The sequence below is a fragment of the Jaminaea rosea genome (genome assembly GCF_003144245.1).
Source record: "Jaminaea rosea strain MCA 5214 unplaced genomic scaffold BDZ90scaffold_18, whole genome shotgun sequence".
Lineage (NCBI taxonomy): Eukaryota > Fungi > Basidiomycota > Exobasidiomycetes > Microstromatales > Jaminaea > Jaminaea rosea.
The window spans coordinates 205,183-227,244 of NW_020289992.1; the positions used below are offsets into that span (position 1 = coordinate 205,183).

The following is a 22,062-nucleotide window of genomic DNA, read 5'->3' on the forward strand; positions in this document are numbered from 1 at the left end:
AAAATGCTCAAGAGATGAGCTCGAGCCTCAATCTCAGGCCGTGTCAGCAAGCCCGCTCAGCCGGAGTGCTCGAGAGAGATGACAGTTTCGTTGGCGTCCGGTGGTGCCTCTTGTCTTTCTCCCTTCCCTCACATCTTCTCGATCCTGGATAATTCTCCCCTCCTTTCCCTCCTTCTCATCCCCACCCCCTTTACACGCATCGTCATGAGGTACCAACGCCTCCTCCTCGCTCCCTTTGAACTCCTGCTTGCCACCACCCTCCTCGGTCTTTTACTCACAACTTGCGCCTCCGCTTCCCGACACGCTGGTCTCAATCGTCAGGGCGACGGTGCTTGGGCTTTCGCCGATGACGCAGATGACTTCTCGTCCTATGATATCCCGGACTTTACGCCCTGGTCACGTCCAGTCCAGTCTGCTTCGCACACTACCGCATCCAGCGCCTCGGCGACCAGCCATCACCTGAATGCGACGTCAGCATCGCCTATTACACCTTTTCCTCAGCCGACATCTCATACCGCCTACGATCCCCCCTCGTCGCCTTCAGACAATGGTGCACTCCTGTCGCCGCCTGACTTCCCCGAACAGCAGCACACCATGACGGCGGAGCAGCTGGCAGCAGATAGGTGGTCTACGACACTAAAGCTCTCGAGCTCGCAGATCGACTTCAGTACGCTGACAGGCGATCTGCTCCCGATGATTCTGGCAGCGGTCAGTGCCGCAGATGCTGCGGTGTAAGAGTACTGCCGCTGACCATATGCACCCTCTCATACGCCCAGTTCTCGATTCCAGCGTCAGTCTGGCTCAATCTCCACAGAGCCAACACCAAGCAGCCTCAGTCACTCTTCAATTCACACCTGCCCATCTTTGGCTCGATCCTCTTCGGCCTAGGCGCTCTCGTTCAACAACTTCGCGGCCCTCAGCAGCTCGAGTACCATGCCAACCTGACGAGCACCTCAGCGGCTCTGAGCTACCTCACTGCCGTTCTCACCGGCTCCGCCTGCTTGCCTATTCTCCTGTGGCTGGTCCTCTTCCATCCGGCGCCCACTGCAGCAATGATCCTCGTCAAGCAAGGCAGTAGGCTGCCTCTCAACTTCACGTGGCTTTCCAGTCTCGGCCGTCGGCCACTCACCATGGCGTGGAAGACGACTCATCAGTGGCGTTCGCCTGCCTTTGACCCGACACGCGCTGGTCTCCTTTTACTCGCTGTCTTGGTTCCCGTTCTCGAGGTGGCATGGCGCTGCGCCTTCGTCCATCATTATCAGCAAGGCCTTCGACTCCAGCATGCCAGCGCTATCATGCAACTGCTCTTTGCAGCAGTCCGGAGCTTCACGCTCTTCGTTGACGCGCGCAAGGCTCTGCCTCGTGGCGGTACGCTGAAGGCGCGACTGTTGGCCATCGCGGCCGTCGAAATGTCGCTGCTGCACTCACTAGGTGAGTGCGAACCGCTAGCAGGGGCTCACTGGTGGTAGGCATCGAGCTGACGAAATTCACTGCTGCCCTCTGGTAAAACACTGTAGTGAGCAATATCGTTAGCCTCTGCATCCCGGTCAGCATAGAGGCACCCTTCTTCCGCAACCTTCGCGCTTTGGAGTACGTGAGTGCCAGCAACAGGCGCCACTGCACTCTCGCTGCAAGCATCTCTGACCCCTCTCCCTCGCCCAGCTCGGCTACCTCTTCGCCTCTCTGCTACTACACCACGCCTGTCTCCGCTTGGATTGCGAGCCCATCCGCCCACCCACAACGCAGCGGCGCAGTCCATCCGCTGGCCAGCCGTGGCCGAACCTCGAATCACCAGCACTCAGCACTCCCTCTTCAGCTGGATCTCTGCAGGTGCCGTTCTCTCGCTACCACCACCACAATGCTGCGAGCGGAGGCACGCTCAATCAAGCTGGTCCGCAAGACGTGCGAAGGTTATCAAAGCGAATTCAGCCACCTGGACTCCTGGACCATGTACAGATCCGTGGAACTACGGAAATTAGGATCTCATCTTCCTCTTCGAGGCCGGCTGCACCGATTGCCTTGGAGGAAAGCACAGCGGACGGAGCCATCTCGCCTCCTTTCGACTTCGACGAAGATCACGATGACAGCTTTCCCGAGCAGATGCTTTCCCCCGTCTCAACGGCAACAGCTCTACGTCCCGCTGACAAGAGCAGCAATGAGCCCCTCACGCCCCAACCGGGCATCCCTCTCCCGCCTCTGCCTAACACGGTACGTCGCAAACCTGCGCCCGCCTTCCCCTACCCTCCGGCCGCAGCACGCCGAAAGCCCTGGGCCACCCCGCGTCTAGCCTCTCTCGTTCGACCTGCCTCCACTCCGAGCTCTCGGGACTCATCGGGCTCTGCACTTCTGATGCAAGACCTCGACGCCTTCCCGAAACCTCCTGTCACGTCGGCTCCCTGGTCCAAACGCCTCGCACGCAACCTCTCAGCTGCTGCCACGGCTCGACGTCGTAACAAGAGCAAGACGAGTCAGCACAGCGACATCGACGCAGTTGCCGCTGCGGCGCTCTCCTCTACTTCCATCTTGGGACAGCGCGAACAGGCGGAAGGAGTCAGCACAGTACCCACTTCGTGGGCTGCATCTGAGGCTCGTCCGGAGACGGCAGACACCCATCGAACGCACGTCACGGTCACTAGCTTCTTCAATTGGCAGCAGGCCCATCAGCACCTGGCTCAGCAGACTCAGCAACAGCCGCGCAAAAGCGGGGACACTGGCCAGAGCACAATCAATTTGAGATCATCCAACGGCTTTCCCGCTGTACCTGGCCGCGCCTTCTTTGGCCACAGCAACAGCAACGGTACCACTAGCTCCCCGCCTCGCCTTTCTGCCGCAAGCCCGTCTTGCCAACAGCGAGGTGGACACAGTTCCGCTTCTGGTGACTGTGGCGAGCGATCCACTTCACACTTTCCCTGGCGCGACTCTGCTCTCCTACGCAACAGAGCAGGTGGTGGAGCAAGCAAGGCGGGAGAGAACCCCTTTACCGCTGCAGCGGACAGCGACAACGAAGAAGAGGCTCAGCTCGACGTTCAAGCCGACCCAACATCCTCATCTGCCCTGCCAACTCCTCTCCTCACCCCAGACAGCGAAGAGAGAGCTGATCCTGTCCTCTCTCTCGCCAGCAAGAGTCGCAACCGCAGCAGCACGCGCACCAGCGTCGCGACTACCACTACGTCCCTCTCGCTCGGATCGCTCGCCCGCACCCTGTCCCCGGCAATTCCGAGCTCAGTCTGTGCCACCAGCACAACGCTGCAGAATTGCGCTGCTGCTCGAGGTTCCGCTGTGGAGAGTGATACGCACACTCGAAGAGATGGCCAGGAAGTTACGGCGGGCCAGGACGTGCAAGAGGAAGTGGATGAGGCATTCGTGACGCCAGCAACGAAGCCGGCTACGCCTGCTGAAAGAGGATGAACGCTGCTCAGGTCACCGTGACATCACGATACGACACTGTGGCACCCGTGATCGTATCACCTCTTCGGGCGCCTCAAGGCACAGCAGCCCCTTTCATGGCCAACCGAGACACGACGGCCTTCTTCCACGTCACTGTCACACTACGCCCCCTTCGATACAATGGCATCGTCCCACTACGCAGCTATTCACGTTCTACTCCGACTCTCCCACACCCCTGTTCTACAGCTGCATCGTAACCCCCTCACCGCCCATCCCCCTCTCCTCCCGCAACCACACGACATCGCGATACCGTACCTTCCACTCCTTTCAGTAATCTCTCGCCGCTCACTCTTTCCCCCTCTCTTTCTCGTGTCTCGATAGAGCTAATCTACTCAATGTCACCGTCATCACATTACTTTGGGCGTGAGTATGGGTTGTGAGGGCGGCGTGCCGGCAAGGAGCAAAGACGACTTGATGCGCCGTCAGGAGGATCATGGTGTGGGCAGGCGAAGAGGTGAGGGAGTTGAAGAGCAAGGCCGGAGGTACGACGGCAGGGCGAGACGGGAGACTCCGCCAGCGATGCGGGCGAGGAGAGGTGGGACGCAGAACGAGACGGTACTGAGCGGACGACGGTGAGATGAGGGCGTGACGCCTGTCGACCGACGCCAGTCTCTGACGACAAGAGCCGTGAAAGCCCAGCCCAGATCCTTCCAAGGGGCTGCTCGTTCCCCTCCTTTCCGCGGATGCTCTTATGCCTCGTACCCTTCGTCTCCACCCTCCGCCTCAAGCATTGCGTCTGCACCACGGCTGTTCTGACGCCCTGGCTGTCCGTGGCGTCAACGACTTCAAGGCCCGAAATCAGTCCAATGGCGTGGGTCATCTCCTATATTCGAACGAGATTGTCATGTCTTCGCCACAACACCTTGAGCTGGGTGGGGAGGTGGGGAAGGGGGCGAGAAAGAGAGGGAGAGATAAACGAACGACCGACGACTAACCTGGACCAAGATGTGGATGTCCCGCCCTATTGTCTTCTCTGAACGGTTACTTGCGGCCAAGTGGGATGACCACGGTAGCGACGAATCAAGCTCATTCCCCTGCTTCTCCTCCTCCTGCGCCTACCCCTCTTCTACTGTCGGTGATGCGGCTACGGCTGCTGCAATCACCCATTTAGACGCGTCGCTTGAGGTTGGTGCTGAGCCACTCGAGACCCTCGTAGAGACCGTCTCCAGAGGTGGCGCACGTTGCTTGGATGAACCTACGGCGGCGCGGAGCAATGTAAAGGGATGTCAGTAGCTGCCAGTACCAGGCTTGTCCTTGACGCTCCACGCCCGCCACTCACCATTGACGCTGCCTCAGCGAGTGCAGACCCAGCTTGTCGGTGATCTCCGCGGCGTTCATTGCGTTGGGCAAGTCCTGCTTGTTGGCGAAAACAAGGAGGAGAGCATCACGAAGCTCGTCCTCGTTGAGCATTCGCTGCAGCTCTTCGCGAGCCTCGGAAACACGCTCTCGGTCGTTGGAGTCGACGACGAAGATGATTCCCTGCGTGTTTTGGAAGTCTGCGCAGCGAGAGATGAAGGGCGTTAGGAAGGAGATCACAGCAAGAGGAAAGCGCCACGCTGCGGTCGTGCACTCACAGTGCCTCCAAAGGGGACGAATCTTGTCCTGTCCTCCGACGTCCCACACGGTGAACGAAATGTTCTTGTACTCGACCGTCTCGACGTTGAAGCCGATGGTGGGGATGGTGGTGACAATCTCTCCCAGCTTGAGCTTGTAGAGGATTGTCGTCTTACCGGCGGCGTCGAGTCCGACCATCAAGATCCCTGCAAGTGCGGGGAGGAGCGAGAAGGATGGTGAGTCGGCGACGAGAGGGATGAGTCTGAACTCTAGGGGTGGGAGCACGGGCACGCACTCATCTCCTTCTTGCCAAAGAGGCCCGACAACAGGCGTGAGACCGAGAGACCCACTGTGAGCGAGGAGGGATACTGTGGGATCAGTACAACATTCGTGGCGGGGTACGCAGCTGATTGTATGCGGTAGAGACGCACTGTTGTATTAGTACTCTGATGGTGGTGATGAGGAGAGGGAGGAGAAGGCGCGAAGATCGTGTGAGCAGATGAGATGACGCAGATTGAGTCCTGTTGGAAGAAGGGTCGGTCTACCTCGAACTTCGAGATGTACCAGGCCGCTTGAATCGAAGGAATCGCGACACCCACTTTGCTGTGCGCTTCGTGTGCGGTGGATAAGGAAAACAGAAGAGCCAAAGAGGAGAAGGGTAGTCCAGCGCAGTACTCGTCGACGATGCTTGCTAAGAGTGGCGGCGAGGTGGTGGAGTACGGTAGGAGTGGGAAGGTAGTGAGCAAGGCAGCGTCCCTCGTCGTCGTCGTCGTCGTCGTCACCTCGTCGTGGTCCGCGAGTCGATGCGTGTGCCGTGTGTCTCTCTGGCCCTCGCCCCTCGTCTCCCTCTCTCGTGCGTGCGTGCAGCTGGCCGCCCGACCTCAACCTCGACCTCGACGAAGCCCGCCCCGCCTCACTTGACCCCCCTTGGCTGAGCTCGAGCGAGGCGGGCTCGCCACGTCGAAAGCTCTCGCGCACCAGGCAGGCCGGAACGGAGCGGGCGGAAATTCAGCTACGAGGAGGCTGTCACCACCATCGTCATGATCCGAGGCTAGGCAGAATGAATCAAGGGGAGCGAGAGCATCAGAGCGAGGTGTAAAGACCCATGGCGACATGCAGCATCCTTCTCAGCTGCCACGACAGTGTCAAACAAGCAGAGATGCTCGCGCGTCCTCGTTCTGCCACAGCCGCTGGCTGTCACGCTCACATCCCGATGTCCTCATTTCAGTGCAGGACGATGAACGGTGGAAGCAAGGCAGCGGACACAATGAGAACGGCGTGGAATCAGTGTCACTCAATCGTAGAGGCTACTATGCTGATGATCGACATTGACAGCATACACCCGCCCTGACAGATCCTCTGGCCCGCTCTAGCCACCCATCGCCGGATCCCACTGCCTGCTGCTGCGTGCTGGTAAGTGGGCTCTCAAGGAGAGCTGATGGGGAGCTACCGCCTCCATCTCCTCGTAGCTTAGCAGCTGCCATTGCTGCAGCATCCCCCTCGCCTGGATGTCGGAACAAAGCGAAGCGTCGAGCCGGTATAGCTCGAAAGCGCCAATGCTCGACGCATTATAAAGTCCCTTCAACTTCTTCATCTAGGACCCACTCCATGAACTAGACGAGCACATGATACCGCCCTGAGGCGACACCGCTCGAAGCCCTTGGTAATCGGGGTCCGAGAGTTTGAAGAAGAAGAGGCAAAGGAGAGCGCTGCGAGCGCGAGTTGGAGGAAATATTTCGCAGCTTGGCCTTGAACCAACACCTCGGAGTCACGTGGCTGAAGGAGGTTGGGCCGACCCCCTTGCACGCTCAACCGCGACTCGAGGCGCCTACGCCGCGCCGCCTTCATTCCTCGAGGCGTTGCGCAGAATCGGACCCTGCATCTACGCCATCCAATGGAAGCGACACATCACCTCGCGGCCCACGACGACGAGCTTGCTTGCTTGCTTGCTTTGCTTTGGCCGGCCGCGAGCAGCGTGCAGCAGGTTGCATCGTAATGTTTGTACGACGAGGACGACGATGAGAAGGCAGTTGCCTGCTTCGACAGGTCAATCAGCGGCTAGCCAGCCAGCCAGTCAGCACTAGCCTCGACAGGTGCCAACGCCGGGGCAAAAGGCCAGGCCGGACTTGCTCGCTCGACAACACCGGCCGCCTCTCTCAGCCTCTCCACTCGCTCGCCCGCATTGTCCTCTGGCATGAGCATTGCCTAGCCTTGAACACGACGGCGGGAGGCCAACCGTATCAGGCAAGGCAGGTGCAAGCCAGGCGTGGCTGGCATACAAGCGTGCTCCCTCGCTCGTTCCACGGGTCCAGCCCTCGCCGCCTTCCACCCACCCAGAAGAAGCAAGACAGCCGTCCTTCTTGGTGCGAGCCAGTGAGCGAGGCGAGCATAGCATAGCGCTGAGACTTGAGCTTGAGCATAGAGGAGCGTTGAGGCGTCAAAGCGTTGAGCCGTCGAGCGTCGGGCCATTGTGCGCCCGCCTACTCGCCTCCGCCAACTCGCTCGCATACCCGTTGTGTGTTGCTGATTACCGCCTCGGCTCCCGATTCGTCTCCTCATCTCGACCCACTCCCTCCTCCTTCCCTTCTCTCCATCTCACCATCTCCATTCGCACTCTCCCCTCCCCGCGCTTCCCTCTGCTGCTGCTCCTCGTGCTCTTGCCCCTGCTACACTCACAAGGCCACCAACCTCGACACCACCACCACCAACAACGTCGTCGAATGCCTTGAGTTGTAACCCTCTCTCAACCCACAACCTGTTCTTGTCCAACCAACCCACAGTCTTTACCTCAAACCACGCTCTTTGAACACCACCGCCCTTCGGCACTCAACAACAACAACGCACACACACACACACACCTACACACACACACACACACACACACACACGTACACACACAAACACTTTCTCCCTCTTCTCTCTCACCGACACCTGCTCAACCTTTCCAACAATGCAATCCTCCAGCTCCTTCGAACTCGCCCGCAACGGCCGCTCTAGGCCGAGCAATCTCCTGGCCACACGCTCCAACAGCTACGAGCTCGCCTGGCCCTCTTCACCCTCACTCAACCCTGACCAGCACGCCGGGACGAGCGCCAATAAGCTGCGCAGCCCTCTCATCGTCGACGGTCTCCCACCTACGCCCATCACTGCCGGCCTTCCCATCGAGACGTCGGCCCCTTCTTCCTCATCCTCGACCGCGGCCTCAGCCCCCTCACCGGTCCGCCTCCCCTCGATCAACGCCATGCTCGCATCAGCCTCAACGGCCGCAGCTTCCCCATCTCTGCTCACCCCTCCCTCCAGCGCCGAGATCCAGACCACCATGCTTCCCCCTGCCCCGCCCACTCTCGGAGCCCACGACGTCGAGGCAGACGAGGGTCGCTTCGCTGGGCCTCGCCCGCAGTGGGTGCAGGATGCGGAGAAGGCTACCTTTGTTGGTGTGCGTGCCCCCATCTCGAACGCCACGGTCACTGCCTCCCCTCAGAGTGACATTCGCTTGTCATCGCGAGCATTCAATGACGCTACTCAGCCTCATGATACGCAGATGGACGGCACTCCTGTCGTTGGGCTAGGCTTCGCCCCCTGCCAACAGACGCCTCGCATGGACCGCCGTTACGAGGAGGCAGGGCTCAGCACCCCCACCCAGTCCTCCTACTCGGCACACAGACGCCCGGCTCCCGCAGCAACGCCTCGCGCTCCCTCCGTGGCACAGCACGGCATTTTCCCAGCCACCCAACCGTGCTCACCAGTCAACCCACCCCTCAGCGCCAGCAGGTGGAACACCGACCTCCGAACCCGCTCCGGTCTCACCCCGCAGCGCTTCTCACGAACGCGTGGGCCGTTCTCCTCTACGGCCATGCAGAGGGAGAAGGCCGTACAGCTCGAGCCCATGTCCGCTGAGCAGCAGGCTCTTTTCCCCACTCAGGCGGGCGTGTATGGACTGGGCATTGCACTTGACGGCAGCGAGGTGGGAATGAGCAATGTAGGCGCTTCCACGTCCGCTTCACGAGTCCACGTAGACGAGGACATCACCGGCATTCAGGCAGCTCGTGCCCTGCCCACTGGCTCGGCCTCAACTGGTCTCACCCCTTCCCTCCACGCTACTCGCATTCTCGCTGACGCAAGCGCTATGGCTGCACCAGCGAGCCCGAGCCCTAGCTTGCGTACAAAGAGTAAGCAGCGCTCTGATCTCGTCAGGAGGCAGGCAGAAGCTGCTGCTGCCGCCGGTACGAAGAGGAGATCGATGGACGAGGTGGAACCAAAGAGGTCGGAGGTGGCAGGAGAGGGAGAGGGACAGGTTGAACCGGCACTCGCCGCTGCGGGCCCTAGCAGCAACACGACGAAGAAGACCAACACCAGCTCCTCGTCCTCTTCCTCATCGACCAAGAAGAACCCAAGCAGCAAGACTCGCTCCTCCTCCCACGCGACATTCAAAGCCACCCCTCCCTCCTCAATTTCTACACCCTCACGCTCAACCACCTCAGCACTATCTCAGCGTGACTCCAACCGCTCAACTGCCACTTCATCGCCGTGGGGCGTCTTCCGCGTCAAGTCCCACGGGGAATGGAAGCCTCTCGCCCCACCAGGAGGAGGAGCGGGAGCCGCCTCCAATGCAGCTGGTGTGTCCAAGAAGCTCAAGAGGTCGACCCCTGCGCCCGGGAGCACGGCGACTGGTGGGCAAGGGGCAGGAGCCGTGTCAGGGAAGGTGGGCTACGAACCCACTCGTCGACCTACGTCCGCGCATGGGAGTGGACAAGACGATAAGGAGAATGTGGCGCCAGCGCGAAGGGGAGGGGATGTATTCGGTGGAAGTGCGCAGGGGACGCGTCGCCCTACGAGTAGTCATGGCTCGAGACCGGGGAGTGCGCATGGGGTGAAGAAGAGGACTGTGGTCGGGGGATTGAGGTAAATGAGCGTTGGGGGGGCAGGCAGCTTCTTCACGCATACGTGCAGCCATTACGTCTTTACTCCTGCTCCATCCATCCAGCCTAGAGCTCGCTCCCTGCCCGTAGCATAGCCTCCATGTTCTTGCTCCGCATGGCTTCCGTACCATGCGACCCTTCGGCATCTCTCTCTCGGACTTGCAATGGACAAAGCAATGCTTCTTGCACTGAAAGCAAAAGATCGTTCTCTTTTTTGGTGTAAAATCTTTTTACATATACAACACAGAAGACGAAAGAGGACAAGAGAGGAGGATAAGTGTGTGTGTGTGGGAGAGTTTGAGCGAGAAAAGGTTGAGCAACTGAACCAATCGTAAATGTTCCCTCCCTCCCCATTTGGCCCCTCTTCAATCATGTACAGTTCAATCGAATGTATCTACATCCCCCCTTCTAGCTACCCTGTCCTCCATTCCCTCCAGCAGCGCCACCGCCACTCTGGTGCTGCTGCTGAGCCTGCGCCACCCTCCCCGGTGGCAACTTCAGCTGCATTGCCGCATTGCCGCCATTCTGACTCATGCTCTGCGCCAAGGCAGCCTTCATCGCCATCAGCTGCGCTGGGGAGGGACCGTTCCCGTTACCTGCCCCGGCATTAGCCTGGACTCCATTCTGTCCGTTGGCTTGCTGCCCGCCGCCGTTGTTGTTCTGGGCAAGTGCAGCCGCCGCGGCCTGTGCCTGCGCTTGAGCTTGGGCGGCTTGCATTGCGACGAGTTGCTGTTGCAGGTGGATGAGATTCGGCTGCTGCTGCTGTTGTTGTTGCTGGCCGTTGGAACCATTTGCCTGCTGCCACGCCATGCGCTGCTGCTGCTGCTGCTGACCATTGGCATGAGGGCCAGAGACACCCCCGATCGAGGGGGAGCGCGACGGCTGTTGCGCGTGGCCCATCATGGGCGAAGAACCTTGCGGCGGGACGGGTGATGACGAGGGGCGCGTACCAGCACCGTTGGCAGGGAAGCGCTGTTGTTGCGGGGGCGAAGAGGCTTGCCCACCGGCGTGATTGAGCTGAGCCGCAGCCGCAGCCGCAGCGTTAGCCATGGCGTTGTAGTTGTTTCCTCCCTGCTGGCCCTGCTGACCTTGCCCACCTGCAGCGGCTGCGGCCATCAGCTTGGCCCTAGCAGCTGCAGCCGCCGCCTGCACCTGAGCGTTACGCTGCTGCTGTTGCTGAAGAGCGAGCTGGACTTGCGCCTGATGAAGCTGATGCTGTTGCTGGAGCGTGGTGAGAGGCCCGCCCACATTGGTCTGTGCTGCTCGGGCGGCTACTGCGCCTGTGGAGCTCTGGTTGGTCGGAGGGACAGCGCCGAGTGGTGAAGGGACGCTCGGTGCGCCGAGAGCCGCAGCGGGGTTGTTGCCAGCGGCCACGGCGGCTGCGATGGCTGCTGCTTGTTGCTTGCGGAATTGATGCGCTTGTGCTGCTGCTTGGGCTTGCGCTGCAGCGTGGGCTTGTGCCTGAGCCTGAGCGTGTGCCTGCGCCTGAGCTTGCGCTTGTGCATCGCCACCTCCGTTGACTCGAGCAGCTGCTGCCGCCGCTGCTTGTGCTTGGCCAGCCATTGTCGGCCCAATGACCTGGAACTGCGGCGTCGGCGGCGGGCAGTCAAGCGCAGCTTGCGCCTGCATGATGTGCGTCCAGTCCGTCGACAGCTTGAGGAGGTCCTCTTGCTCCAGCAAGCCAATGCGATATCGCATGAAGCGCTGGTCAAAGTCGTCTAGCACAGCCTCTTGATCGTCCTCCATGCCGCCCAGACCGCAGAGCCCCAGCCCTGCCCAGCGACCAGACTCGTCGTCGTACCGCCAGCGCTCCCGAAAGGCACGAAGACGCTCTTCGACTTCAGCTTCATCCTCCTCGTCATCAGAGCTGTCCGAGTCGGAGTCGTCGTCGTGACGCTGAGATTCGTGCTGGTCTGTGCGTTCGTTGGTGCCATGCTCGCCGCCTTTGGTCGTAGTACGCATCGTCTCGTCCATGTCCTCGGCCTCGGTAGGAATGGTGCTGGCTGAGGACGCCGCGGAGGAACTTGAAGACGAAGAAGCAGTGGACGAGGCCACAGACTCGGAGTCGGTCGAGTGATCCGCAGAGGCGCCCATAGGCATGAAGCTCCTGTTCGACGATGCGTTGCTGCTGGCGGAAGTATCGTTCAGCAGGCTTGGCCTGAGGTTCGAGGCGTAAGCGAATGGCCCACTGAGAGCATCCGCCTTTTGCTGCGCTGTCCTGCCCTGCTGCAAGTACGATGGCAACGGCGTACGCTCTGGGCGCTGCTCCTCCCTCTCTTCATGCCGCCTCACACCGCTTTGGTGCTTCGGCCAATCAGCCAAGCTAGCCGGGACCGGGCTTGGAGCCAGCAATCTGCGATCGAGAAAGACACGCCCGCCTCTACCCATGCGACGTCGAAAGGACGGGGGACGCCCAGCGCGCAGGCCGTTGGTAGAGGGCGTATCTGATGAATCTGCCTGGACAGGGCGAAAGCTGCGAAGGTTGAGCGGTGCTGGGACGGGTTGATAGGCAGTATCGCTGTTCTCTTCCCAGCCGACATCCGTCTCTGCTTTGCGCATGCATTCTCGCTCGATGTAGGCTTGAACGGCCGAAGCCCGCTCCATGATCGCTTGGCCGAGAGATTGTGTCGTGGCGGCTGCGGGTGTGGCTGTGACGTTGGCAGCATTGGCGGAGGCATTGGCGGCTGCTGAGGGCTCGACGCTCGTTCTTGCCTTCTTTGCTGCAAGCTTGGCGGCTGAAGGTAGCGAGACGGTGGTAGACTCCTCGCCTCTCTTCTTCTTGCGCGGCACTGCAGCAACGCCATAGCCTGCCTCCTCTCTGCGCTCGCCAGAGATGATCTCCTCGTCTTCTTGCCCGGAGTTGGGCCCCACAATGCCCCATGAGCGCTTGAGCTCTTGCAGATCCTTGACCGTCTCGAACCAGGCTCGATCTTGTGCGACGCTCGCTCGCTTCGTCTTCTCGCGCTGTGCGAGACCTTCGAGCATGGCAGTAGCACGGTCCATCTCTGACTTGAGGCGGATGAGCTTCTCGAGGTGGAGCACATCCGTCTTACGAGTCTTGCGGGTGAGCTTGACTTCTCGTCGTCGAAAGCAGACGTACGGATCTGAGTCGTTAGATTCGTCGAAGTTGAGGAGTGGGACGATGGCCTTGCCGCTCGTGTCTTCACGCCTCTCCTTCCACCATGGGTAGACGAGAGAAGCAATGGGCTTGAGCGCTGCCAGGTTGTGCCACGGGTTGAGCTTCGACCACTTGAGCGATGAAGAAGACGCGGCCGCATCGTCTGTCTCCCACGGTAGTGTGGGCAGCTCTGGCAAGGCTTGCGCTGAGAGGAAGGACTTGGGGTCGAAGGCTCCGAGCAGATCGTCGAGGGACGGGAGATTCTTTGCCGGGTCGAGGTGTGCGAAGGGCACCTTGTCGTTAGTGTATTGCTCAAAGACGGTGAGTACCATCTCGAGTTCGTCCTCGGTGATGGTAGTGGTCACCGGGACTTGCTGCGATGCTTTGTGATTTTTACGTGCTTGTGCTGCGGCCACCTCTGCTTCTTGCGCTGCAGCATTGTGTCTCTGCAGCCACTCATTGTCGTCCTCGTCGAGGTTGTACGAGGGACCCTGGCAGTGGGCAGAGGGGAGAGATGATCCTCGTCAGTGATGCTCGCACATTCGTTCGGAGGCGCACCATGCACCCACTTTGATGGCATCCTCGAGCGTGCTTGACGAGCGGACATAGGAGATGGGATCTTGGTATGTGCCAGGTGGATAGAGACGAGCGTACTCCTTGGTCTGGAGCACTTGCTTGCTCTCCGGTGTCGGGATGTGGTATGCTGGCTTGGCCGAGATAACCTTGTCTCCTTCTGCTGCTAGCTGCGTGGACGAGAGCGCTGCTTGCAGGTGGTGTTCCTGCGCACAAAGAGGTAAGGGATTAAGGATAAGCTTGGTGCGGGACCATGGCATCGTCGACGCGACAGGCTCACGGTGACCTCGGAGAGATCAACTCCTAAGTTGGGAGCCTCGTTCTCCTCGATACCCTCGATGTCGACATTGTGGGCAGACTGTTGAAGGTTGCCACGATGAACGATGACCGACGCCTAGAGGGCGCGCGCAGAGTGACAAGGAAGCGTTTGAGTGAGATGGTCAGTCAGATGTTCACTCGGCGCAATCTACGTGCAACGCGTACACACTTTGTACGATAGCTTCTTGAACCTCGTCCGCGAATTGGTAGCAATGGGCATCGCAGCAGCAAGCTACAGCGACGGCGGTACTACACCGCCAGTCGCGATGACGACGACGACGACAGCGACGATGCCGAGGCCGACGCGGTCAAGGCCGGCGATATCAGCACCGACGGGCCGTGGTAGCGCCGAGCTCAGTCAAGCGTGATCGTGATGCTGAGCCTGGGCCGGGTTGCCACGCGTGACCGGGTGGTGGTGAAAAAAACCAGCCGCGCGGTCTGCCAGCGAGACCAATGGGGGCGGGGCGGACGAGCTGAGCTGAGCGGGGCGAGGAGGCGCGAGGGTGGCAACGACGGCCAAGACAACACGCTCGCTCGTCGGCCTGTCTAAGTGAGGGTGGTGACGAAGGCTCTAATGAAAGGCTCGTCTCGATGGAAAAATGAAGTTGAGGTCTTCGCGCCTCGTAGCTGTCCTTCGAAAGCTGTTGTTGACAACGTCCAAGGGCGGATGCGTGGGGCGTGAGGGGAGGGGGGGGGTGATTTGTGAGGGGGGCGGTTCGGATTGGGTGAGGGTAGACTGAGCAAAAGGGGGGGGTCGCCGCGAGCAAAACCGGGTGGCGAGGACACGGCGCGGACCTCGCTGACGAGGGGCGGCACAAGAGCAGAGGGCGGCGAGCGGGGCCAGAGTGCAGACCAAAGTAGCGAAAGCACAGAGGGAAGGGGCGAGAGTGACGAGAACTAAGCACATCGGAACGGAACACACGACCATATACGAGAGGATCAAGGGTCCAGCAACAGGCAGCGACGGCCAAGCCAAGGCAGACTACGATGGTAACAATGGCGAAGATGGCGAGGATGCATGTGCTGCATGGAGAGCGCCGCGAGCTGGCGCATGGTCACCTGCGCTGCCTCTTGCTTCGATCGTTGGGCTTCCTCGTCTTGGCCTTAGAGTGACCTCTGCCTCCCGAAGCCGCCTTGACTTGGTGCTGTGGGGGTGAGAGTAGACGAGAGAATGGTCAGCTCAGCACGAGCAGCCACTTGATCCCAGCTTTCTCGCGCACTCACCTCCCCATATTTCCTCTTGGCATATGCCGATGCCTGCGCATCCTTGACCAGCTCCTCGACGACCGTCCTACCCCTCTCGGCCTTGGACAGCGTCTGACGAGGCTCGAGAGGTGATGAGATAATGCGGCCAAGTTGAGCGTACTTGGGCATGCCCTTGTCCTTGTTGCCTCCTTTGTAGAAGCGCTTCGGGTCTAGAGCGTTGCGTAGACGGATAGCTTGGACCTCTCTACGCATCTCCTCAGCGGTCGGGCCTCTAGCTGAAGAGGAGTAGCGCGAAGATGCTGACGTGCTGGGCCCTGCTTTTGGATCTGTGGGGAAGGCGGGCATGTCGTACCATGAGGAGCCGGCAGTCTTTGCGCGCTCCTGCGGAAAGGATTGGGGTCAAAGCTGCGAGTGAGTGAGACGTATCAGCGACGGCTTCGCCAGCTCTGCTCACCTCTTGCCTTCTCTTGATCATTGCTCTCTGTCCCACCGGCCTTAGCTCAGCCAGCGAGTCACGACTGCTGAGCTTGTCGAGCTGACTATCCACAGCCTTTCCTTTTCCCTTGGTGTCCGATGCTGCGGGCAGCTTCGACGGCTTGCGTGGCGTGGCGTCGTCTCTTATCGCCCTTGATCGCTTCTCGGTGTCGTTACCATCGAGCAGGATGACATCGTCGTCTTCTGCGAAATCTTGTCTGTCCTTCTCCCCCGCGGGCATCGAGGTGTATGCCTGGATCGAAGCCTGGAAGAGTGCATCGAGGTCTTCCTCGCCGTCGCTGCTGCTGCTGCTGCTGCTTGCGACTGAAGATGCTCTGCTGGTGCTCTCAGCCGGTGCTGAGGCCTTTGCAGCCGCCGGTGCTCTTCTGGCCATCTTCGGACAGCGCGAGATTGTTTAGAGAGTGAGAGTAGATGGATGGGTCGCGGGCGGGCTGAGCGAGATTTCCAACTTTGGCGCCTCGCAGCTGCCAGTCCGCCTTGGCTTTCCCGTCTCCGTCTCCGTCTCCGTCCTGTCGCCTGACGCCGCCGATGATGCGCCTCAGGGCCAAAAATTCGAGTCGCCCTCACCGTCGAGGGAGGCGGAATGAGAGACGACGCCGAGCCTCAACGACGTTCAGCTCATCATCAGCTGCCACTGCTTCTAACCACTCCCCACTACCTCTAGCTCTCCCTCACAGCCATGGCCAAGGGCAAGGGAAGCAAGAGCGGCTCGAGTGGTCTGCCAGCCTCATCCGCGACTCTGAATCGATGGAATACGGCAGACGACATCCCCTCGGACGACGAGGAGCGCTTCCACCACAATCGAGATCAGGTGCTGCTGAATGGCGATGATGGCGACAATGACCAGCCTGGTGAGGACAGCAGCGTGCAGATTCCATGATTCTCCGCGCGCCATTCCTCTGACACGCTCTCCCCTCCCACTCTTCAGACGCATTTGCCAATCAGCGCGAGGTGCTTGGTCTCGATGAATCAGAGGCGGACGACTCCTCAGCAGACGAAGGCCACGATGGTGCGAGCAATGATGACACTACCGCCGCACCCACTCGCAAATCCAAGCAATTCAAGCGCCTTGACAAGACAGCGGCCACTGCAGAGCCCCTCTCTGACTCAGACGTGGACGTTTCTTCAGACGAAGAGGAGGACATTTCGCGATGGGGCTCCAATAAGCGCTCCTACTACAACACAAATGACCTCGACCGCATGGACTCAGACTCGGAGATCGACGAGGAGCAGGCACGCGAGCTTGAACTCAATGAGGTCAAGCGATTGCAAGCTAAGTCTAGGAAGGGAATGGAGGATGCGGACTTTGGGCTCGGAGAGGCGGATGAGTTGGGTGGAGCGGAGCAGGGTGGCAAGGGGGTGAGGGAGAGGGAGAGAAGGAGGGCAGAGCTTGATGAGGCACAACCCGCAGTCAAGGCGACATCAATAGCAGCAGCTGCAGGCAAGACTGCTTCCGCCGCTGCTGCTCTGCCCACCGACCCGGTGGCTCGCGCCTCTCTCCTCGTCCAACTTCAAAAGGACTCGCCCGAGACCGTCGCGCTCGCTGGCGACTTTGCGGATGCCGTCGATCAGCTCATCAAGACCGAGTCACTGCTCAAATCCAAGGACAGCCAGAGCCCAGACTTCATGGACGCTTTCGGGATGCACCACATGCACTACCAGGCCCTTTTGGCCTACGTGACCACCCTCGCCTATTACTTCAGGCTGCGCTCTCTTCATGCGTCCGAGCCCCATCGGCTGCGCGACCATCCCGTGCTGGCGAGATTGCTCAAGCTGAAGGAGGGCCTGTCGATGATGGAAAGCCTGGACTTCGCTGTGCCGCTGGACGAGGAGGAGGACGGGGAAGAGGAGGAAGAGGTTGAGGCCGATCTCGAGGGCGGGTTGGATGATCTTCAAGAGCAGATGCCCTTCCTCTACGGGAGCGAAGAGGACGAAGACATGGGTGAATTGGACGATGATGAGCTGGCAGGTCTCATCGCAGACGAGAAAGAGAACGCCGGCGAGCAGCAGGCAAAGGCAGTAAAGACAGCTAAGGCTAAGAAGCCCAAGACATCCAAACGAGCGCGAGACGCAGCTGCTCCAACACCAGTCCCAGTTCCAGCTCCTCTCGCTGGCCTGGCCGACGCAGACGACAGTCTGCTCCTCGCTTCATCATCCCGCGGCTCAGCATCCCGGAAGTCCAAGCCAACTCTCATCGACGACGGCGACGCTTATGGTGAGGCTACTTCCCTCACTGCCTCTGAGCTAGCGGACAAAGCTGCGAAGAAGAAGTCGCTGCGTTTCTACACTGGCCAGATGGATGCGAAGGAAGCACGTCGTGGGCAGGCTGCGCGCGACCGCATGGGTGGAGATGCTGATATCCCGTATAGGGATAGAGAGCGTAGCAGACAGGGCGTAGAGCAGGCCAAGGCGGCGAGGGAAGGAAAGACCAATGGCAAAGCGGACGCTGCTTTGGACGGGGAGGACTGGGGTGAGGGAGACAGCCGTGATTGGAGGGAGGTGATGGGGCAGAAGGGCGCTAGCGATGCAGGGACTACGGCAGGTGCGGCTGGCGACGATGACGACGATGATTACTACGACCTCATCACGTCAAGCCGTCGCGAAGCCAAGCGCGCAAAGAAGGAGTCACACGACGCCGAGCGCGACGCCTCCCGCATCGTAGATGATCCTGACCTCGTCGAGGGCGAAGATGGCTCACACCGCGCCATCAATCGCCAGATCGCGAACAACAAGGGTCTCACCCGACATCGCAAGCAGGATCGCAATCTGCGAGTCAAGAAGCGCAAGAAGTACGAGAAGGCGCAGAAGAAGCTCAGCAGCACGCGCGCGGTGTATAAGGGTGGGCAGGGAGCATTGCAGGGTGGTTATCAGGGTGAGGCAAGCGGTATCAATACGGGCGTGGCTAAGAGTAGGAGGTTTGCGAATTAGGCGCGAGGGAGATCCAGGATGGAGGAGGGAAGGATTGGGCGTAGTCGGACCGGAGTCCGGGCCATCCGGTCAAGGCAAATGGAGAGAAAGCGGATGGCATCATAGACGTGGTACTGCATCGATATCGATCTACGATTCAATGCAGTCTATTCTCACGCAGATCGTCGAGAGAGCTCCCTTTTCAGATCGAGCAGAGAGGTCGCGGCGGAGGAAGTCGGGCCCTTGCTCACGCGACGCTCCACGGCTGGGCCATTGGCGTGTGAGAAGTGTCACAGTGGAAGCGAAGGCGTGCTCGGAATTCGCCTGGCCTGTGCTGCGAGAAGCATTGGACCTCTGTTGATCTCTTCGAGGAGTCAAGAAGGAGCCCCGCAAAGGGGGCGCACAGCTTCATGACAGTTAGTGGGGGCGATGAATGAGAGCTCTCGTAGGAGTAGAAAGCAGCAGAGCAGCGTGCTTGTTGCAATGTCTTGCTATTGCTGCTGGTCATGGCTCGCTGCGTCGCTGAGATGTGTTCTTCTCTGGTGCCGGCGGTCCCGCCCTCCCACCTCCAACTTTCAAGGAAGTGTGTGGCCTAGTGCGGGCGCGGGCGGAGGCGGTGACGGATTCCAAATGCTCTCAAGTCTACTTTGCCGGTGTGAGCAAGTGCAATCCATTCTTCCCTCCCTACCAATCCCTCCCCCGTTTCCATTGCATCCCGCACATGATGACATCCCCTCGAAAGAGCTACGAGATCAGCGAGACGGCGGGCGCCCGCTTCGACCTCAGCCAGAGGAAGAAGAGCATGACTGCCAGGGAGAAGCCTCCTCAGGTGAGGTTGAGTGCTGCAGCGACAGACTCAGCTTGTGAGCGCTCACTGATAGCACCACCACCACCCTTCTCGCCCGCCTCTAGCCCACCCCTGATGACAAGGTGAGCCTTACCAGGCCTACCCACGTCCCACCCATCAATCGCTCATCGCTCCCGTCTTCCCCCGCACTCTTTCAGACAACCGATGAGCCCACGAACTCGTCCATCCACTACGCTGTGACCACGCACACAGGCTTTGCCTCTCTGCGAGACACCTTTGGTGAGTGCTAGCCCGGCCCCCAACAACGTCTCGTTGCTACGAAGATGCCCGAAAGCCCAACAACCACAAGAGGCAGCCTCCTACTCGCCATCCCACTACGCTCCACAAAGCTCCATGAGCCCAAACCCCACACGCCGAACGAGTCCAAGCTTGGCTTGCCCTTGCTCTCTCTCGCGGCCCCTCTCGCTGCGCCTTGCCTGGCAGCAGCTGCCTGCCTGCCTGGCTTGGCTTGCCGCGGAGCTTGGGGGACGGACAGTCGAGCCGTCGGATCTGCGTCTGCGTCTGCTTCTGCGTCTGCGTCTGCATCTGCCGCACGCCGCTCGCCGTCGAGATTTTGGACTTTGACTCGCTCTCGGCTTTTGTTCGTTTCACGCACGGACTGGCTCTCGAGTCGGGTCCAATTCTTCTTGCCTTCTTGCTTTTCCATCGTTCACTCCTCACGACCATCGCACTCGAGATGGCATTGGCAGGGTCACGCACAGCGGCGGGCGTACGCTTTGCGCTGCCTCGAAGTCGCTCAGTCGCAGCATCAGCCACAGCATCCTCCTCCTCCTCGCTCCCCTCCTCTTCATCATGGCGCATCTCACACCGCTGCTCCTCATCAAGCTCAAATACTGACTACCACAACCCCTACCTCGCCATGGCCGCGAATGCTGCAGCCAACATGGACACCGCCTTTGACCCTGAGCTGCGAGAGAAGATGGGCCTGCGCGGCTTGCTGCCCCCTGCTCAACAGAGCATGGCTACCCAGATCCAACGTTGCCTGTACCAGTTGAGGCGCAAGAAGACGCAGCTTGGCAAGCACGTCTACCTGTCATCGCTGCGTCAGACCAACACGCGCCTATTCTACGCGGTCATCATGAGCGAGGCCGAGGAGGTCAGTGCGGGCGGCGAGGAGGGCAGCAGACCGAATCATCTACTGACGTTTGTCCTCTGTTCCCCTCTCGGCAGTGCCTTCCGCTCATCTATACCCCGGTCGTCGGCGAAGCGTGCCAAAACTTTTCCAAGATCTACCGTCGTCCCGAAGGTCTCACCCTCACCATCGAGGACAAGGGCCAAGTCGCCAAGGTCCTCAATAACGTACCCCTCCCCGCCGGAGGCCCGCGCATTGCCGTTCTGACCGACGGAAGCCGTATCCTCGGCATCGGCGACCAAGGCTGGGACGGCCTTGGCATCAGCATCGGAAAGCTCTGCCTCTACGTAGCCGCAGCCGGCATCCACCCTCGCGCCACGCTCCCCATCGTCGTCGACCTGGGCACCAACAGCCAGGAGAAGCTCGAGGACCCCATGTACCTCGGTCTCCGCCAGAAGCGCGCAAGCGACGACGAGTACCGCGAGTTCCTTGATGAGGTCATGGATGCTCTGAACAAGAAGTTCCCCAACTTGATCATCCAGTTCGAGGACTTCACCAGTGACCATGCGTTTGAATTCCTCGCGCGATACCAGGACAAGTACCCGATGTTCAACGACGACATTCAGGGGACTGGTTGTGTCGTGCTGGGCACATTCGTTGCTGCTGCTCGTCTGAGCTCCAAGGCGTCGGGCAAGCCGCTCTCCGAGCACAGGATCCTGCTCACGGGTGCTGGATCTGGAGCCGGCGTCGGCAAGCAGCTCCTCTCCTTCTTTACGCAGCAGGGCTTCACAGAGGAGGAGGCGCGCAAGAAGATTTGGATGGTCGACTCGAAGGGCCTGATCACCAAGGACCGTGGAGACAAGTGAGCCGCGCCTTCTTCGACATACCTTTGGCGTGCAGAAGCTGACTATTGCCTTTTCCCTTGTCCACGCCAGGCTCGCCCCTCAAAAGCAAGAGTGGGCTCGAGATGACAACAATGGCCAGCAATTCCAATCGCTCGAGGACATCATCGACTACGCCAAGCCGACCGCCCTCATTGGCCTCTCCACCGTCCCCAACACCTTCACCCCGTCCGTGCTCCGCAAGATGGCCGACCTCAACAAGCGACCCATCATCATGCCCCTCTCGAACCCCTCTTCCAAGTCGGAATGCAACCACCAGCAGGCGATTGAGGGAACAGATGGCCGCGCAATCTTCGCTGCCGGCTCGCCCTTCGGCGACGTAGAGTATGACGGCAAGACGTTCAAGGCCAGTCAGGCGAACAACTTCCTCGTCTTCCCCGGCATCGGTCTGGCAGGGGCCTTGACGAAGGTTTCGCGCATCACGCCCTCGATGATTACAACTGCGGCCGTCTCTCTCGCCAACTGCTTGACCGAGGAGGAGGAGAAGGAGGGTCGTGTCCTACCCGACATCGCCCGCATCAGGGAGGTCTCGCGCGATGTTGCCACAGCAGTCATTCAACAGATCAACAAGGAGGGGTACGCGAGGGATGGAGGGTACACGGCTGGATTTATGGAGGAAAATCTCAAGGAGTGGGTCGAGGGAGAGATGTGGTCGCCGAGCTACGAGAAGCTGCACACTTGAG

At 60.1% G+C, this 22,062-nt stretch overlaps 7 protein-coding genes across 7 annotated transcripts; 4 read left to right on the forward strand and 3 right to left on the reverse strand.

Moving 5' to 3' along the window:
• The first annotated feature begins 134 nt into the window (after positions 1-134).
• BDZ90DRAFT_282087 (hypothetical protein) lies at positions 135-3,785 on the forward strand. The gene is made up of 4 exons (XM_025509426.1): positions 135-708; positions 777-1,431; positions 1,518-1,594; positions 1,663-3,785. Exons 1-4 carry the CDS (start codon positions 205-207, stop codon positions 3,406-3,408), a joined length of 2,982 nt encoding a protein of 993 aa, XP_025359372.1. The 5' UTR covers positions 135-204; the 3' UTR covers positions 3,409-3,785.
• A 472-nt stretch (positions 3,786-4,257) lies between these two features.
• On the reverse strand, positions 4,258-5,729 carry BDZ90DRAFT_234710 (ARF/SAR superfamily). The gene is made up of 5 exons (XM_025507120.1): positions 5,433-5,729; positions 5,297-5,350; positions 5,022-5,207; positions 4,727-4,943; positions 4,258-4,642 (listed from the first exon to the last, which is right to left on the reverse strand). Coding segments are annotated over exons 1-5 (546 nt in total). The 5' UTR covers positions 5,434-5,729; the 3' UTR covers positions 4,258-4,554.
• A 2,222-nt stretch (positions 5,730-7,951) lies between these two features.
• BDZ90DRAFT_262980 (hypothetical protein) lies at positions 7,952-9,907 on the forward strand (the record flags this gene model as incomplete). The annotated part of the gene is made up of 1 exon (XM_025508556.1): positions 7,952-9,907. One exon carries the CDS (start codon positions 7,952-7,954, stop codon positions 9,905-9,907), a length of 1,956 nt encoding a protein of 651 aa, XP_025359374.1.
• Positions 9,908-10,328: 421 nt separating this feature from the next.
• BDZ90DRAFT_262981 (hypothetical protein) lies at positions 10,329-14,149 on the reverse strand (the record flags this gene model as incomplete). Its single annotated transcript, XM_025508557.1, has 4 exons — positions 10,329-13,529; positions 13,608-13,817; positions 13,892-14,005; positions 14,099-14,149. 4 exons carry the CDS (start codon positions 14,147-14,149, stop codon positions 10,329-10,331), a joined length of 3,576 nt encoding a protein of 1,191 aa, XP_025359375.1.
• An 835-nt stretch (positions 14,150-14,984) lies between these two features.
• BDZ90DRAFT_262982 (Fcf2-domain-containing protein) lies at positions 14,985-16,003 on the reverse strand (the record flags this gene model as incomplete). The annotated part of the gene is made up of 3 exons (XM_025508558.1): positions 14,985-15,074; positions 15,154-15,516; positions 15,590-16,003. The coding sequence occupies 3 exons, from the start codon at positions 16,001-16,003 to the stop codon at positions 14,985-14,987; spliced, it is 867 nt and encodes a 288-aa protein (XP_025359376.1).
• Positions 16,004-16,234: 231 nt separating this feature from the next.
• On the forward strand, positions 16,235-18,759 carry BDZ90DRAFT_282092 (hypothetical protein). The gene is made up of 2 exons (XM_025509427.1): positions 16,235-16,481; positions 16,559-18,759. The coding sequence occupies exons 1-2, from the start codon at positions 16,310-16,312 to the stop codon at positions 18,556-18,558; spliced, it is 2,172 nt and encodes a 723-aa protein (XP_025359377.1). The 5' UTR covers positions 16,235-16,309; the 3' UTR covers positions 18,559-18,759.
• Positions 18,760-20,264: 1,505 nt separating this feature from the next.
• Positions 20,265-22,061, forward strand: BDZ90DRAFT_224268 (hypothetical protein; the record flags this gene model as incomplete). Its single annotated transcript, XM_025504605.1, has 3 exons — positions 20,265-20,501; positions 20,576-21,339; positions 21,413-22,061. 3 exons carry the CDS (start codon positions 20,265-20,267, stop codon positions 22,059-22,061), a joined length of 1,650 nt encoding a protein of 549 aa, XP_025359378.1.
• Between the last annotated feature and the right edge of the window lies 1 nt (position 22,062).